This window comes from Dryobates pubescens, chromosome 13 (genome assembly GCF_014839835.1).
Source record: "Dryobates pubescens isolate bDryPub1 chromosome 13, bDryPub1.pri, whole genome shotgun sequence".
Taxonomy (NCBI): Eukaryota; Metazoa; Chordata; class Aves; order Piciformes; family Picidae; genus Dryobates; species Dryobates pubescens.
The window spans coordinates 19,571,920-19,587,854 of NC_071624.1; the positions used below are offsets into that span (position 1 = coordinate 19,571,920).

At 49.1% G+C, this 15,935-nt stretch overlaps 1 protein-coding gene across 1 annotated transcript in view; it reads right to left on the reverse strand.

Annotated features, from left to right (window-relative positions):
* The window catches only part of PLCH1 (phospholipase C eta 1), a 65,281-nt gene that overhangs the window by 16,621 nt on the left and 32,725 nt on the right, over nt 1–15,935 (reverse strand). The window contains exons 6-12 of the mRNA XM_054166822.1: nt 11,495–11,588; nt 10,123–10,326; nt 9,269–9,389; nt 7,422–7,593; nt 4,811–4,918; nt 3,593–3,754; nt 284–355 (exon numbers count right to left, since the gene is read on the reverse strand). Of these exons, the coding sequence (XP_054022797.1) occupies nt 284–355; nt 3,593–3,754; nt 4,811–4,918; nt 7,422–7,593; nt 9,269–9,389; nt 10,123–10,326; nt 11,495–11,588 (933 nt within the window). The remainder of the gene's footprint in view (nt 1–283; nt 356–3,592; nt 3,755–4,810; nt 4,919–7,421; nt 7,594–9,268; nt 9,390–10,122; nt 10,327–11,494; nt 11,589–15,935) is intronic.

Genomic DNA, 15,935 nt, shown 5'->3' on the forward strand with positions numbered 1-15,935 from the left:
ACCCTTGAAGGCCTTAACTCTTGAGCAACCTAGTGGGAGCTGTCCATGGCAGGGGGGTTGGAACTGGATGATCTTGGAGGTCCCTTCCAACCCAAAGCATTCTATGAATACTCTTAGCAGCTAAGATTCTCCTGAAGAGCAACAGATACACCAAGTTTAATCATGTAGTCTTTCCTCACTGCCTCCCATACACACCATGCTTGTTTCAAGGCAAAACCCACCCTCACTGTCCCTGGAATGGGTCAGGCCTAGAAGGACAAGTTGGATCTCTCCTGGTACTTACTTTGTGCTTACCAAAGTTGCCCATTAAGGATCGACTGTGAGACTTTTTTCCACCTTCTTTCAAGTCCAGGTTCTGTGCAGAGAAAGTGCAATAAAAAGTGTAACTTAGATCCCTTCAGGAGTACCTTGAAGGAGTCTGAAAGCCTCCACAAGACACAACTTCAATCAAAGAAAAGCTGTTGTGTGTCACCCTGAGACCCTTCAGTGAGAATAAAAGTGAGTGAAGGCTAAATAAGTTTAAGTTTAGTCTAAGTTAAGTCTAAGGAAAGTCTAAACATGATAGACTGAGCTGTGAACACAAAGTGAAGTCCAACATCTCATTTTTTATGTCTTGATATGCTTTCTGTACTTGACAGCCCAGCAACCCTCTAAACAGCAAGGAAACACATTAACCTCAGCACTCCAGACCACCAACCAGGCAGAGAAAAACCACTCCAGCAAACACAGGCAAGCAGCAACAAAACCCAGCAACACTTCAAAGTGTGCTTGAAAACAGCCACAAAGGAGAAGAGGGAAACTAAAATCTCCTAAGAGAGAGACGTGGACTTCTCAGAGGCAGCTTGGAGTCAGAGGTGCACACAGAGCCATGCCCCTGGGCATCACTCTGACAGCTCCTGGCAGCACCTGGCTTATTCTGTCAGGAAAGCACATTGCTTCATCTCCTAAAGAGCAAAATGAAGAACCTCAAGGTGATGAAGGACATTCCCCCAGCACTTCAGCACTGAGCTGGAATTCACTTCTTGGCTATTGTAAAGAGAAGAGCACCAGAAGGTCTCTTCAGGAAGTCAATAAACTCTGTATCTAAGCTCAGAGATTTGTTCCCAGCTCAGGCTGAAGGTCTCTGCAGAAGGCAGGAGGAAGCCTTAGCAGACAAAGTACTCTTTTTTCCCCCCAGAGAGGAGTGCAGTTCCAACAGCAGATCCAAACTAGCATCAGGCCTGCCTGCCAGTACTGTACACACTGCCTTCCCCCCTCGCTCTCCCAAACCCAGCTTGAGAATTGCTGCAGACTGGAGCAGAAAGTGGCAGTGGGGATGCTTTGCTTTCATTTTAAATGAGAGGTGACCAGCAAGAGAGTAGGAAAATTCCCCAGCAGATCCTTCCCTGGAACCTCAATTCCACAGTAACTCCTGCAGAAGGGCTTTATGACACTAAAGCTGACTGATGAGCTACACAATCACCAAACCACCACAACCTTTAACCATTTAGTTTTCTCCCACCTCGGTCAACAGCTGCTAAAAGTTCATCTTCCGGTAGTCTTTAAACTTATTCTTACTAATTGCTCAGCTCTGCTTTGCTTTAAGGCCCTTCAAAGCAACAGTCAGATGCAATCAGTCTGCACACAGGTCTGTGGCAGCAGGGGGAAGAGATCTCTGAAGGTCTCTTAGTAACTTAAAGCCAGGCAATTAGAGAATTCCTCTCTTCCTGTTGTTCCCTGACAGGTGTCTGCAGGAGGCACTTGCAGGACTGAAGAGCTAGCAGTGACATCTCCTGGGGAATCTCAAGCATCATAGCCAACACCTCATGGAAATTTGCATCCTTGGAACAGATCTCCATATGCCCTCACAAGCTATCCAGAGGCAAATCATTTGCCAGGTGCCAGACAACATCCCAAATGGAACTATTCCAACACAAAACAATACTGGTATGATTCATAGCACTCTGCTCTGGGGAGACTTCACTTGGAGCACTGTGTCCAGCCCTGGGACCCCCAACACAAGAGAAAGGTAGATGTGCTGGAGCAAAGCCAGAGGAGGCCACCAAGATGATCAGAAGGCTGGAGAACCTCTCCTGTGAGGACAGGCTGAGAGAGTTGGGGTTGTTCAGCCTGGAGAAGAGAAAGCTCCAAGGAGACCTCAGAGCAGCATTTCTGTATCTGAAGAAAGGCTGGGGAGAGACTGTGCAGAAGGGGCTCTGGGGTTGGGATGAGGAGCAATGGTTTGAAACTGGAGCAGGGCAGAGTTAGGTTGGACATCAGGAAGTTCTTCACAGTGAGAGTGGTGAGACACTGGAACAGGCTGCCCAGAGATGTGGTTGAGGCCCTGTCCCTGGAGACATTAGAGATCAGCCTGATCCAGGTGGAGGTGTCCTTGCTGACTGCAGGGGGCTTGGACAAGATGACCTTTGAGGGTCCCTCCCAACCCAATGCAATCTGTAAGTACCTGATCAGATTTACTACCTCTCTGAAATACATAGAATACATAGAATAAACCAGGTTGGAAGAGACCTTCAAGATCATCGCGTCCAACCCATCAACCAATCCAACACCGCCCAAGCAACTAACCCACGGCACCAAGCACCCCGTCAAGTCTTCTCCTAAAAACCTCCAGTGCCACTTTGCAAACCTCCTGAAGTCCAAAGGGAGCTGGCAAGCTGGCTGTCCTCACACTGCTCATTCACAGCCTGAAATAAACCCTCTCTGTCATGTCACATGGCTTCACCCTTTGCATTCTTACAGCCTCTTCCCACCACAACACAGCTTGCCCCTGATGTCTCAAGCATCAGCACAAGCTGAGTCTGTTTTCTGTAGTCAAGCCTGGCTTCAGGCAAAAGACTTCCTAGATCCAGGCTTGGAGAAAGGATTTATGTAGTTCTTAGTAACCTCTACAGAAGGGGAAGATGTGCAGAGAGCAGAGCTACATGCACTTGACCTTTAAGACTGGTACATCCCCCAGAGAATAACTGCCTCTGTATGTAACATAGCTGAGGTTTGCCCTGGTTGAGATGACCATGGATTCAAAGCACTCTTTATTGACAACCTCAACATTCTGATTCATTTCCTTGTTTTACAAACAGAGTTTGATGTCAAAAGGGGAAAAGAAACACATTGGTCTGGATCCACAACAGCCTGAAAACACAGTCATGGGAGAAAAGAAAAACCCTAACCAACCTTTTCAGGGCAGTGAAAACACAAGCCTGTGGTTTAGGGCTCAACAAAAGAGCCATCAGCATTACAGGCAGTGCTTCCAGGTGCCACAGCCAGTCTTGATAGGACCAGAAGGCAACAGAAGGAGGATCTTTTCCCAGCTAGACACAATCCAAACTGCTTGAGACATGCTTGCAATATTGGTGCTTAACTGAATCAGTCACTTCCAAGTTTGAACAAGGAATAAGCCAGACTAGAACACACACACAGTGTACTCCTCCTGCCTGACCATCCAAATTCCCTCCTTAGATGCTTTCCTGAAACACTTCCAGGTTTTCATGTTGGCTAAAACACTCTCAGGAGCTGTTCACAAGTCATCTGCAAAGTGTGCAACACAGTGTGCTGTAAGACCCAGCAGAGCATGCAAAGGGGAAAATCCACATACCTGCTTCAGGTTAACATTTAGCCCCTCGTGGGTGGCCTTCAGCAGGGCTCTCACAGTGAAGCTGTCAGGATCTTCCTTGTCCCTGATTTGGGATTCTTTGATCAGAGATTCCAGTTTTGTTCTTATGAAAGATTCCACCTGGTGCTGAGTTGCACCATTACTCTGAAAGACATCAAGAAATCCACTTGAAGCAGATGCTGGCCACGGTGGCCTTAGGTTGCTGGTTGGACTGGATGATCTTAGAGGGCTTTTCCAACCAAAATGATTCCATGATCATGTCCATCACTTCTGGGCCAGCCTGATGGAGCATTACACACCTCAGGCCACACAGTACTCCCCACATTTCCTTTCTCTGTGCAAGAAAAAGCTCCTTGCCTTTTCTCTTGGTGGCTTTTACTGCCATTTCTATTTCCCTTGTTATCTTTAGTCCTCCTGACAGCTTAGAGTGCCTCACAGAGCACAGGCCACCAGGTAGATCAGCACAGGGCCTGCTGTTAGCAATTTGCTTCAAACCTGTCACAAACCTGAGCTCCTGACAGGGATTCTCAGCTAATGCACTGACAGACCTCCTCCAAAACATCAGACAACCTAAGCTTCATTAGGTTCCTGCTTCCTCATGGTGAAAAGGAAGCAGCTACTGTTAACAGCAGGCAGTGGACTATATAGACACAAATCAGTCTCCTTCATGAGGGGTTTAAAAACAGAAATGGATGCAATAGAAAAGTGAGCATCAAGCATTCCTCTGTCCATGGAGCACAAAACTGTTTGCCTTTGTTTAAGCACTAAAAGGGTAATAAAATCAAGAGCAAGAAAATGGCAACAAAATCAAAGTCAATGAGGAGTTCAGAAACAAAGGGAAGAGAAAGCAATCTTCAGGGCCTAAAAAAGAACAGAAGGATTGAAGGTAAGAATGGCTGACACCTCAAAATGAGGGCTACATACACATGTGGACTGAAAGGAAGAGCCCAGTGCTGGCATCAGTGTTTTCAGCCTAATGCTCAGATCTGTTGTGTCTGTGGTTTAAAAGCCAAAGTGCATTTCTGAGCGGTGCTGTTCCATACCCAACAGTGGAATTGCACAGCTCCTGTATTTTAAGGGCCTGACTTAGGAATCCCAGTTAAAACCTCCCATCTGCTGACCACTGTGAGTAGGAGGATGGAACATGCAGGTAAGACATGTAGAGATGCAAGAGCTCTGGGAGCTGTACAGTGCGCATACATAGCAAGGCTTTAGTTTGCAGTCGTCTTCAATCTCGTCAGCGCTGTCCTCATCTGAAACTTCTCCTTCCTCAGCATCTGCTCCCAGGCTGCAGGGCAGCTTCTTACCCTGAAAGGAGGCAAAACCATTCACAACTAATTCACACTGCTCAGTGTCATGTGCTGCAAAGGCTAAACCAGACCATCCCTCAACTATTTCTTGTGTACATAGAATCAGAGAATGGCTCAGGTTGGAAGGGACCTCAGAGCTCATCTACTCCAACCTCCCTGCCATGAGCAGGGATGCCTCTCAACTAGACTCAGCTGCTCAAGGACTCATCCAGCCTGGCCTTGAACACCCCCAGGGAGGAGATCTCCCTGGGCAACCTGATCCAGAGTCTCACCACCATTACACTGAAGAACCTCTTCCTCAGCTCCTGTCTAACCCTGCTCTCCCTCAGCTTCAAACCATTCTCCAGACACCCTCAGGAAAAGTCCCTCTGCAGCCTTCTTGTAGGATCCCTTCAGGCACTGGAAGGTAGCTCTAAGGTCCCCCTGGAGCCTTCCCTTCTCCAGGCTGAACAACCCCAACTCTCTCAGCCTAGCCTCACAGCAGAGGTGCCCCAGCCCTCGAAGCCCTCCTCTGCACTCCTACCAACCTCTTCAGATATGAATAGAATTGAAGCCATCAAGTTGAGGACAAGAGAGACCCTGACTTGTACTTCTTCATTGAGGAGTAATTTGTCTAAACTTAACCCCTGAGGAGTGCCAGAGAGAGAGGCAGGCACTGCCCACCTAGGGCACAAAATGGTCCAGCCCTTGGCTCATCCTTGTGGCCTCCCCTGGACTCACTCCAGCTTTCGTGTGTCAAACAAGGCACAAACTGAAATGTGCCAGAAGAGCAGCTCCAGAGGTCATGTAGGAAGAGCCCTGAACCAAGGCTCTCCTGCCTTCTGTGCCTTGGCAGAGCATTTCAGGGCAGGTTTGCTGCAGGACAGGCATTACACATGATTTTGGTGGCTCCCTAAAGCCCCAGCACTCCATGCTGGCACAGCTCTTGACTGGCAGTTAGACAGCATCCAAGGTCACAACTGAGCACTCCAAGGCTTCCCAGCTCAGTCAGCTCTGTACTATGCACTGACATGCATTCTAGCTAACAGCAAACCCATACTGTGACTCCTTGTAGCCAGCTTGACACAGAGGACAAAGGGAGAGCAAGGAGGGCCCGAAGAGCTCACAGCAGAGTGATTGTCCCCATGTGTCAAAGTTAATTAGACAATCCAACAACCCTAACCCTATTAACCATCTCTCAGAGGCTTGTCTTGTATTTCTCTCTCATTATACTCATCTTGGTCTTTGAAGCTCCTCTCAGAGCATCTCACTTTATACCAAGTAGCCCAAACAATGAATTTTGCACACAGCAAACACTAACTTTAGTGCCCCAGGGCCTCCTCCCTCGCTGCTCCTTCCAGCCACCTTCTGAAGTGCTCCTCTCTCATAACCATGGCTGATGAACCATGGAAACAGTTTCATTTCATGAGCTACTGCTCATAGCAGGGTGGGGGAAATACAAGAGAACCCAAGAAATTCTCAGATGCTTTGATGTTACTCCAAAATACTTTGGCCAAGAAGGGATTGTAGGATAGTGTTTAGGTACTAGAGAGACATCAGGACTGAAGTTTGAGGAGGGCAGATTCAGACTGGAGATGAGGAACAAATCCTTTCCAGTGAGGGTGAGGAGACACTGGAAGAGGCTGCCCAAGGAGGCTGTGGATGTCCCCTCCCTGGGGGGTGTTCAAGGCCAGGCTGGATGAGACCTTGAGCAGCCTGGGCTGGTGGGAGGTGACCCTGCCCATGGCAGGGGGGGGTGTGGAACTGGATGATCTTGAAGGTCCCTTCCAACCCATTCTGTGATTCTATGATATGAACCAAACAGAACAATATCCACTAATGACAGATTGGACAAAATTCCCCCAAAGGAGAGAACTCCCAGGTTCAGCTGAGTGTGTGACAGTTCCTCCTGCTCATAACAATGCATTTGAGCAGTTCTCTGCTCTCCTGACTCAGTCCCATGCTTTAAAAACAAGCACCTCTGGCTTTCAGGCTCTTGGATAAGACACTCCTAGTGTCAGGTGACAAAAAATGTCCTGAAACTGTGCCAGGGGAGGGTTAGGTTGGAGATGAGGAAGAACTTCTGTCCTGCCCAAGTGGTCAGGGCCTGGCACAGGCTGCCCAGGGAGGTGGTGGAGTCCTCAGCCCTGAAGGTGTTCAAAAAACCTGTGGCCATGGCACCTGGGGCCAGGGTTTAGTGGCCATGGTGGTGTTGGGTTGAGGGCTGGGCTGATGATCTTGGAGGGCTTCTCCAACTGAAACAATTCCATGATTCTGTGCTTAATAGGAAGAATTTTCTCTCCAGTGCTGTTGGTATCATCCCCCTGTAGGAACACTTGCCCAAGTGCTCTGGGACACTGGCCACCTCCAAGGGAACCTTTGTTCCAGTGTCTCTGCAAAGCTCAGAGTTCCAACCCACTGCTCCTGTATTGCTGAACCAGCTCTCCAAAGCCAAAGCAAAGCCTACAATAAATGTCACATGCTGGGTTTGGTCACATTTTGAACACCCAACAGCAAGTTACCTTCACTAGGATTTTCCCTTTCAAATTTTGAGGGCTGGGAAGCTGCCTGGGATCTCCAGTGGCTACAGATGACAAGTCCAGTTTGTCACCAAGTATCTCCTTCAAGTACTGAGCAATCTTCTTCTGCTGCTGGATACTGCAATGGTTTTCAATAGACAGTATCACAGGAAACCTAGAAACAAAACCCCAGACATTGTCACCACTCTCTCTTGAGAGAGAAGACCTCACAGCTTTCCACACACACACTGGTTCAAACAGTTGGCTTTTGCATCTTCAGGGGTGGAAACAAACTCTCTTTGCACATGAATTCCCCAGGCCCTGTCAGAATGCCTCAGGTAGTCCCTTGCAGCTGAACTCCCCAATCCCTGCTCTGTCACAATGCCTCAGATAGTCCCTTGCAGCTGAACTCCCCAATCCCTGCTCTGTCACAATGCCTCAGGTAGTCCCTTGCAGCTGAACTCCCCAATCCCTGCTCTGTCACAATGCCTCAGGTAGTCCCTTGCAGCTGATTCTTTCCTCTCTCTCCAACCCTACCCATCAGTGCACTGGCCTACAAGGTTTGAGGCACAAGGAAACTTGCCATGAAGCTCAGCAGCAACCCAACAGCCTTCTGTTGGATGTAGCAGAGCAGAGGGCAGTTTACTGCTGTGCAAGCCATGTACAAAGCCTTCATAAGCTGCAAGTGATCAGCAAGCAGCTCCTGGAGAAAAGCATTTTGATATCAGGTGCAAAGGAATTGTTAACTCCTCTCTGGTCCTCTTCCAAAGACTGACAGCTGCATGAACTCCTTGTTTCAATAAGGCAGCTACAGGGAGGTAGATCAACTCTCTGGAGATGTTCAGACTCTGGAGGAGAAATACCTGGGAATACTTTCCAGGATACTGCCCCAGGCTCCAGAAATTTTCCTGAGCTAGAGAGAGTTTCTGTATTTAACCATCCATTTATTATTTTTTCCCATTTAAGGCTGGGAATGAAGAAACAGGGGCTATTTCCTCCACCACTTTGCCCCATTGCTCTCTGAACTCTTGGCAACCCCAGAACCCTCTAGGCAAGGAAGCCCAGGTGCCACCTAGACACCACATGAATAGCCCTCTCCTTCAGTTTGGAAATCAGCACCTCCTATTTCAAACCAATAACATCAAAGTCATGGGCTCAGGGTTTGGGGGTTTTCTGCTTTATCTGGTTGATTGGTTGGGGATCTTTGTTGTTACTGTAGTGTAGGTTTGATTTTCTGACTTATTTGAATCAAGAGAAGGAAGCATTCCCCTTTATTCTCTAAACTACTCAGAATTCCCCACAGCCACCCATCAGCTCAGACTGTTGGGTCAATTTGGTTCAACTCCATGGCTTTCATAATTAATTGTTATCTAAGACCCAAATGAAAAAGAAGGCAAACCTTACTCCACATCTCAGCATTTCCTCCTGCTTGAGACAGCTTTCCCAGCTTCCTGCTGAAATTAACCATTTTCCTTAGGTAAGAGGCTATTACAGGATTGATTTTTAAGGAGATCTTCCCTGTGGATAGGAGTGGGGAAACAAAGCCAAACCACCCAAACCCCCAACAAAATAAACTGCAGATATTCAACAGCCTCAGTCTGCTCAAAATATTCCTGAGTTCACAAAGCACAAAAGGCCTTCCTCACTTAGCTTGACCTCTCTAACCTGAGCAATGGGAAGAGCTCTTGCAGCCGGACAACAAACACAACACAGGCAACAACCAGGGGAACAAAACCACCCCTGGAGTTTCTCAGTGTTTAAGAGAGTTTGTGATGCTGATTGGTGATTTTGACACAGGGTTAACTGGCCAAGCCAGACAGCTGGAGCTGCACAAGGGACTCTCCACTCACTCATTTTTGATGAAGGCATATTTATTGATGGTCTCTGCCACGTCACGGAAGAGGATCTTGGAAGTAAGAGTGTAGCCATGGTGCACCACTGGCTCTCCATCTGGACCATCCCAGCAATCCACTAGTGAGACAAAAAACCAAGCTCTACATTAAGAGATGCCCAAGATCTTGTACATTTCTACTGATCTTGATCACCAGCACACCTTGTGTGCTCTACTCAACCATGCCATTGAACCAGAGAACTGTTGAGGTTGCAAGAGACCCTTCAGAGCAGCCCAGCCCTGCAGGAGCATGCCCAGCTACTCACATAGGGTTCACAACCCCACCACTACTGCTAAGCCACTGCAAATAAATTGTGTCCCTCAGCACCACATCCACAGGCCTTCTAAATCCCTGCAGGGATGGTGACTCCTCCACCTGCCTTGGCAGCCTGTTCCAGTGCGTGACAAACCTTTCTGGGAAGAGATTTTCCTAATATCCACCAACTTGAGGCCATTTCCTCTTTGTCTGCAACACCTCCCCTTCCCTGGAGGTGTTCAAGGCCAGGTTAGATGAGGTCTTGAGTGACCTGGGCTGATGGGAGGTGTCCCTGCCCATGCCAGGGGACTGGAACTGGATGATCTCTAAGGTCCCTTCCAACCCGAACCATTCTATGACTCTACGAATCTGTTATGACCTGCCCTACCAAGTGAGGTCAGACAGTCTTGTATCAAATGAGCAATGTTCAATCTAAAAAGGGGCTTTTCCCCTTCCATTAAACTGAGTTGGTTTTTGTCCCCATCCTGTATAAAATCCCCAAGGTGTAAGAGGTCAGAGAGCGCTGTGGCAGGCTGCAGGTCGCGCTGGGGCCGTACCTTCGATGCAGCGGCAGCCGTCCTGCAGCACCCGGGCGTACATCTCCACTCTGGACTGGGAGAGCAGCTGGTCTCCTGTCAGGTAGGTGTTGTGAGATGAAGCAATGAAGTAGTTACAGAGGGGCTGCTCCATGTCCTGGTGCACCTCGCAGTGCAGGGGGTTAAAGACGTCGCAGGCAGGGCTGCGCATGAAGTTGGTGAAACCTGCGGAGGGAGGGAGGGAGGGAGGGAGGGAGAGAAGCAGTGTTGCCAGGGGTGCAGCAAATGACTCCAGCTCTAACGTTTGGGTTCTTCCTCTTTGTGCTTGGCAGTGCTAACTCATCTCTCCAACAAACCACTGAATCTCCCAGCAGGGATCAATTTTCCTGTGTGCCAGGTTTTCATCCTATTAAAGCACTGCCTGTGGCTTGCCTGGCTCTCTGTGTGCTCAGGAGGCTGCCCGGGCTCAGCCCACTGCTGGCACACACCCACAGCCTTTGCTTTTTGAAGCCTCTTGAAGTTCTAACACCTTTGAGAATCCACCCCCAAGACAAACCCCTTGTCCCCAGCCAATTCTCAAGCAGCTTTGAGCTAGAAAGGGAAATATCATCTAGAAAGACACTGCCAAAGGAAACCAAAACCCAATCCCAGCCAGCAGACATTTGCAAAGCGTGGCACTGAGCTAAGCCTCTGCAGCAATCCATCAACAACCACCAGGAAAGAGAGAGAGCAGGGTTCTGAGAGAAGCACCAAAGTAACAAATAGCAGCTGTATGGTAAGAGTGGCAAACCCCACAGGATGATAAGGCCACTGCCCAACCTACTAGCAGATCAGACATTTCATTCAGGTGATAAAACCATAGAACCATGGAATGGTTTGGGTTGGAGGAGACCTTGAAGATCATCCACTTCTAACCCCCTGCCATGGATAGGGACACCTTCCACTAGCCCAGGTGGCTCAAGGCCTCATCCATCCTGGCCCTAAACGGCCCCAGGGAGAGGGCACCCACAATCTCCCTGGGCAACCTGTTCCAGTGTCTCCCCACCCTCAGTGGAAAGAATTTCTTCCTAAAGCACAGCTCTAAGAGTTTTCTGACACCCTGAAGAACCTCCTCCCTACCCCAAAGCCAGTGCTCAGACCACGACAGGTGTGCTCACATTGCCTTCTGCAGCTCAGACAAAAGCCCTCCACTAATACAGTCACAGAATGCTAGGGATCAGAAGGGACCTCAAGAGATCAGAGGTGCTCCTGGTCTAGAAAGCAGAAGGTGTTGACCTTCTATGCTTCTATCTTCCATCAGCATTTGAGTTAAATCCCAGAAGCTCCACAAACCCAGAGCTCTCCTGTCCCACTGGAGTGTATCAGCAAACCTTTCTGGAACCCAAACCTTTACCTTCAATGCCAAGAACATTTTGCTTCTTGTTTTCTTCCGACACTTCAAACTTCTGTATGATGTCAAGACAATATTCTGGTGTCACATTGGTCATCTGCAAGAAAACAGAAAGAGTGTTGGTGCCCTTATTGTTAATACCAGGTCACAACAAAACCTTCTTCAGGCTTCTGGGTCCAGTTGGAGAACTTTATGAGTTCAGCAGGACTGGCAGCAGCAACATGACTGACAAAGGACTTCAAGATTGTGTGGAGTTCATAGACTCTTAGAATTGTCAAGGGTGGAAGGGAGCTCAAGGCTCAGCCAGTTCCAACCCCCCTGCCATGGGCAGGGACACCTCACACTACAGCAGGTTGCTCACAGCCACCTCCAGCCTGGCTGCAAACACCTCCAGGCAGGAGGCTTCCACCACCTCCCTGGGCAACCTGTGCCAGGCTCTCACCACCCTCATGGGGAAGCATTGTCCCTCCTGGGAGCATCCAGGGCTGGATGTGTTCCTGTGTGACCTGCTCTAGGTGCTCCTGCTCTGGCAGGGGGGCTGGACTGGATGAGCTTTCGAGGTCCCTTCCAGCCCCTAACATTCTGTGAATAGAGTAGACCAGACCAGACCAGACCAGACCAGGTTGGAAGAGACCTTCAAGATCATTGCATCCAACCCATCATCCAACACCAGCTAATCAACTAAACCATGGCACCAAGCACCCTATCAAGTCTCCAATCTTTTACAATGGGGGTGGTGAGACACAAGCAGAGGCTGCTCAGAGAGGGAGAAGATGTCCCATCCCTGGAAACATTGCAGGTGAGGTTGAAGAGGGCTCTGAGCAGCCTGATCTAGTTGAAGATGTCTCTGCTCACTGCAGGGGGTTTGGACTAGATGACCTTTAAAGGTCCCTTCTAAGCCAAACCATTCTCTTGAGTGTATGATTTGAGTTGTGTCAGTGCTGCACAAGCCTCACAGCTCTTACCTGTGAGGAGATAAACAGAAGTGACCACTGCAAAGCCAGGTCACTTTAGTCTGAAGATGAACATTAGCTGTTAAGCACACTTAATGCTGGGCAACACTGCTGAGAGGAGAAGCCTGAAGTTATAGTCTTTAATATAATCCACTGAAACATGCACAAAGCTTCAGCAGGGCCTGGTTTCATTTCCATGCATTTTCCACTTCTGTGATTTCATTACTTCCAAGAGACTTTGCTGTAATCTACAGGCTGTGAGATAAATAATTAGATTCTGAAATGAAAAGCAGCAGTGCTGCTGATACAAAGATCAACTCTGACATCAGCTTCAACCAGCCCACAGCTCAAGTTCTAACTCATTAGTGGGGCCAGAGAATCACCACAGGAGCACCTATGCTGTGAGGTCAGGCTGAGAGCTGGGGTTGACCAGCCTGGGGAAGAGACGGCTCCAGGGAGACCTTAGAGCAGCTTCCAGTACCTGAAGGGACTCCAGAAGAGCTGGGGAGGGACTTTTGACCAAAGCATAGAGAGACAGGATGGAGGGGATGGTTTCAAAATGGAAGAGGCTGAATTTAGATTAGACATGAGGAAGAAAATCTTCTCCATGATGGTGCTGAGGCACTGGAACAGGTTGCCCAGAGAAGCTGTGGAGACTTAAAGCCTGGTGGTGTTGAAGGCCAGGCTGGATGAGGCCTTGAGCACCCTGGGCTAGTGGAAGGTGTCCCTGCCCATGGCAGGGAGGTTGGAACTGGATGATCTTGAAGGTCTCTTCCAACCCAAAGCAGTCTGTGATTCTGTGATTCCTGTAGAACTGAAGCAGTAGCTTCTGTCACTCATCTTCTCTCACCCTCAGGTACTTAAGCCCTAGAGAACCACAGTGAGAACTCCAACTGGGTGTACCTCATTTCCTACACTGACCATATCACAGGGTGCCAGTGATGACACCAAAGCCTTTGCCAGCTCATTTGTACCACTACTGAGTTCACTGCTTGTACTCTGCATCCTTTGGCAAAGGCAGCTCAAATGCCCTGATGTGGAGCAGCCTGGAAGCCAAGGAACATGAGGAACATGCAGTCCCCTCTCCTGGCCAGCATGCCATCTCTGCTACCAGGACTGCTTCAGGCAAAGGCAGGAGTGAGGTCAATCACAACATTTATCGTTTCAGTCCAAAAATGGTGGCTCTGAACTCTTCTCTTGCTAATGGACTCCTCTCTCAGATGGCAAAAGCAATTCCATTTACTCTGCTCTGCAGGCTTCCCATGGTCTCCTGTAGCTCACTATTCCCAGGACCAGCATTCAGCAGAAGTAGGTTGACTCTTTTGATCTGGCCTTCTCTAAGGACCTGATCCTGCCCAGGGCTGAGTTCCTCCTAAGAAATGTGGGTCTCTGACTGACCATATCTCCTAACAGCTAAAATGCTACAGCCTAAGTATGAAAGACCACCTGAGGAAGGGGAAAATGAGACATGACAGCATGGCAAGTACAGCAACAGAAGGCAAGGGAGTGGTTCAACTCATGGTGACTCAAGCTGAGATCTTTTCCAGCTTCTCCCCCCTTCTCATTTCCCTCTGGCACAGGGAAAGCCTGGCTCAGCCCCTCTCCTTCTCCAAACATCTCAATTCTGCCTCCAAGCTGAGCCAAGAACCAGGAGCCACCTGCAGGAATTACCCAGGGTGGCAGGAAAGAGCCCAGTTCAGTAGACAAAATCATTGGTTAGCTCAGCTCAAGTAGAAGTTGCTGGCTGACTGCAAGCACTGCTTGTCACTGGGGAGCAGCACAGGGCACAGCATCACACATGCAGCACTTCCCTGGAGCACAGAGAACACTGCTGTAGGCACCAGTGGGCTGCCCTTTTTCTCAGGAGAGGTGACAACTCCACTGCAAGGAAACTGATCCATGGTAAGGGAGCAGGTGGTAAGCAAGCAAACTGAAACCTCACCCTCAGAAAACCCAAACTAAGCATTTTGGGTTTGTAACACCCAAGCAGCCTTGTGCCTGCATGAAACCATCAGCTGAGACTGAAGTTAAAGCACTTTCTGCTGCATCCCTACCACAGCATTCTAGTCTCCAGTCTCAGTCTCCTCTCTTCCAGCTCAAAGCCATTTCTCCTCATCCTCTCACTGCAAGTCCTTGTAAAAAGTCCCTCCCCAGCTTTCTTGGAGCCCCCTTCTATAGCAATGAGCTGAGTTTATCTGCACCTAGATGGGGACAATCCAAACACAGCCTCTGAGGTGAAGGCAACAAAGAGCTCTCCTGAAAAAAAGAAAGGCAAGTTTAGCAAGTTAACAAAGAACAGCCCAGACCCCTTTTGTTCTACCCTCAGGCTGCAGAATATTTCAGTGTCTTGCCAAAAGAGTAGCAGATGGAGTTGGACAGACTGCCTGTAGGTTTCCAAGCAGCCAGACAACAGCAAAACCAAACTGCTGCTTGGTTGAAGGCACTTGAGTGCTGCCTGGTGATCTGAGCCATTGCCAGCTCTGGAAGATAACCCTGCCTTGCCCCAGGACATCATGATCATCTCTGTGTCCTGAAAACATCCAAGGGTCAATCTGCTCAAACACTGGTGGTGCTGAGAAGGAGGAAGACCAGAGGGAAGAGGCAAAGAAAGGGCAAGGTGCTTCTAAACCATGCTGCCAAGAGGTTCATCTACAGGAGGCTGTAGGTGCCCTGCTGGAGAGCAGCTCCACAGAGAAAGACCCTGGAGTCCTAGTGGACAGCAGGTTCTGCATGGGACAGCAATGTGCCCTTGTGGTGAAAAGGGCAGAAAAGTGTGGCCACAAAGGCTAGGGAGGTTCTGCTCCCCCTCTGCTCTGCCCTGCCAAGACCACCCCTGGAGTACTGTGTCTAGTTTTGGGCTCCCCAGTTCAAGAGAGACAGAGACCTGCTGGAGAGAGTCCAAGGGAGAGCCAGGAGGATGCTTAGAGGACTTGAGCATCTCCCCTGTGAAGAGAGCCTGAGAGCCCTGGGGCTGTTTAGTCTAGAGAAAAGAAGGCTGAGAGGGATCTGATCAATGTCTATCAATAGCTGAGGGCTGGGGGGCAAGTGGAGGGGGCCAAGCTCTTTTGGTGGTGCACAGTACTAAGCCAAGGAACAATGGACACAAACTTGACCATAGAAGGTTTCAGCTCAACATGATGAGAAACTTCTTTGCAGTGAGGGTGCAGAGCCCTGGAGCAGGCTGCCCAGAGAGGTTGTGGAGTCTCCTTCTCTGGAGGCTTTCCAACCCCACCTGGATGCATTCCTGTGCAGACTATCCTAGGGGGTCCTGATTTGGCAGAGGGGTTTGACCCAATGATCTCTGGAGGTCTCTTCCAACCTCTAACATTCTGTAATTCTGTGATGTGCTTTTTACTCTTCAGATGGTTTGGGTTTGGAATAATGCTGAGCAGATCCTTTACAGCAGAGAGCTCCCTCCACATGGTGTGTGGGAAAAGGATGCAGGATGCCAGGCTTGACACTCAACTTGTTTTCAGTAGTTTCATAATGTC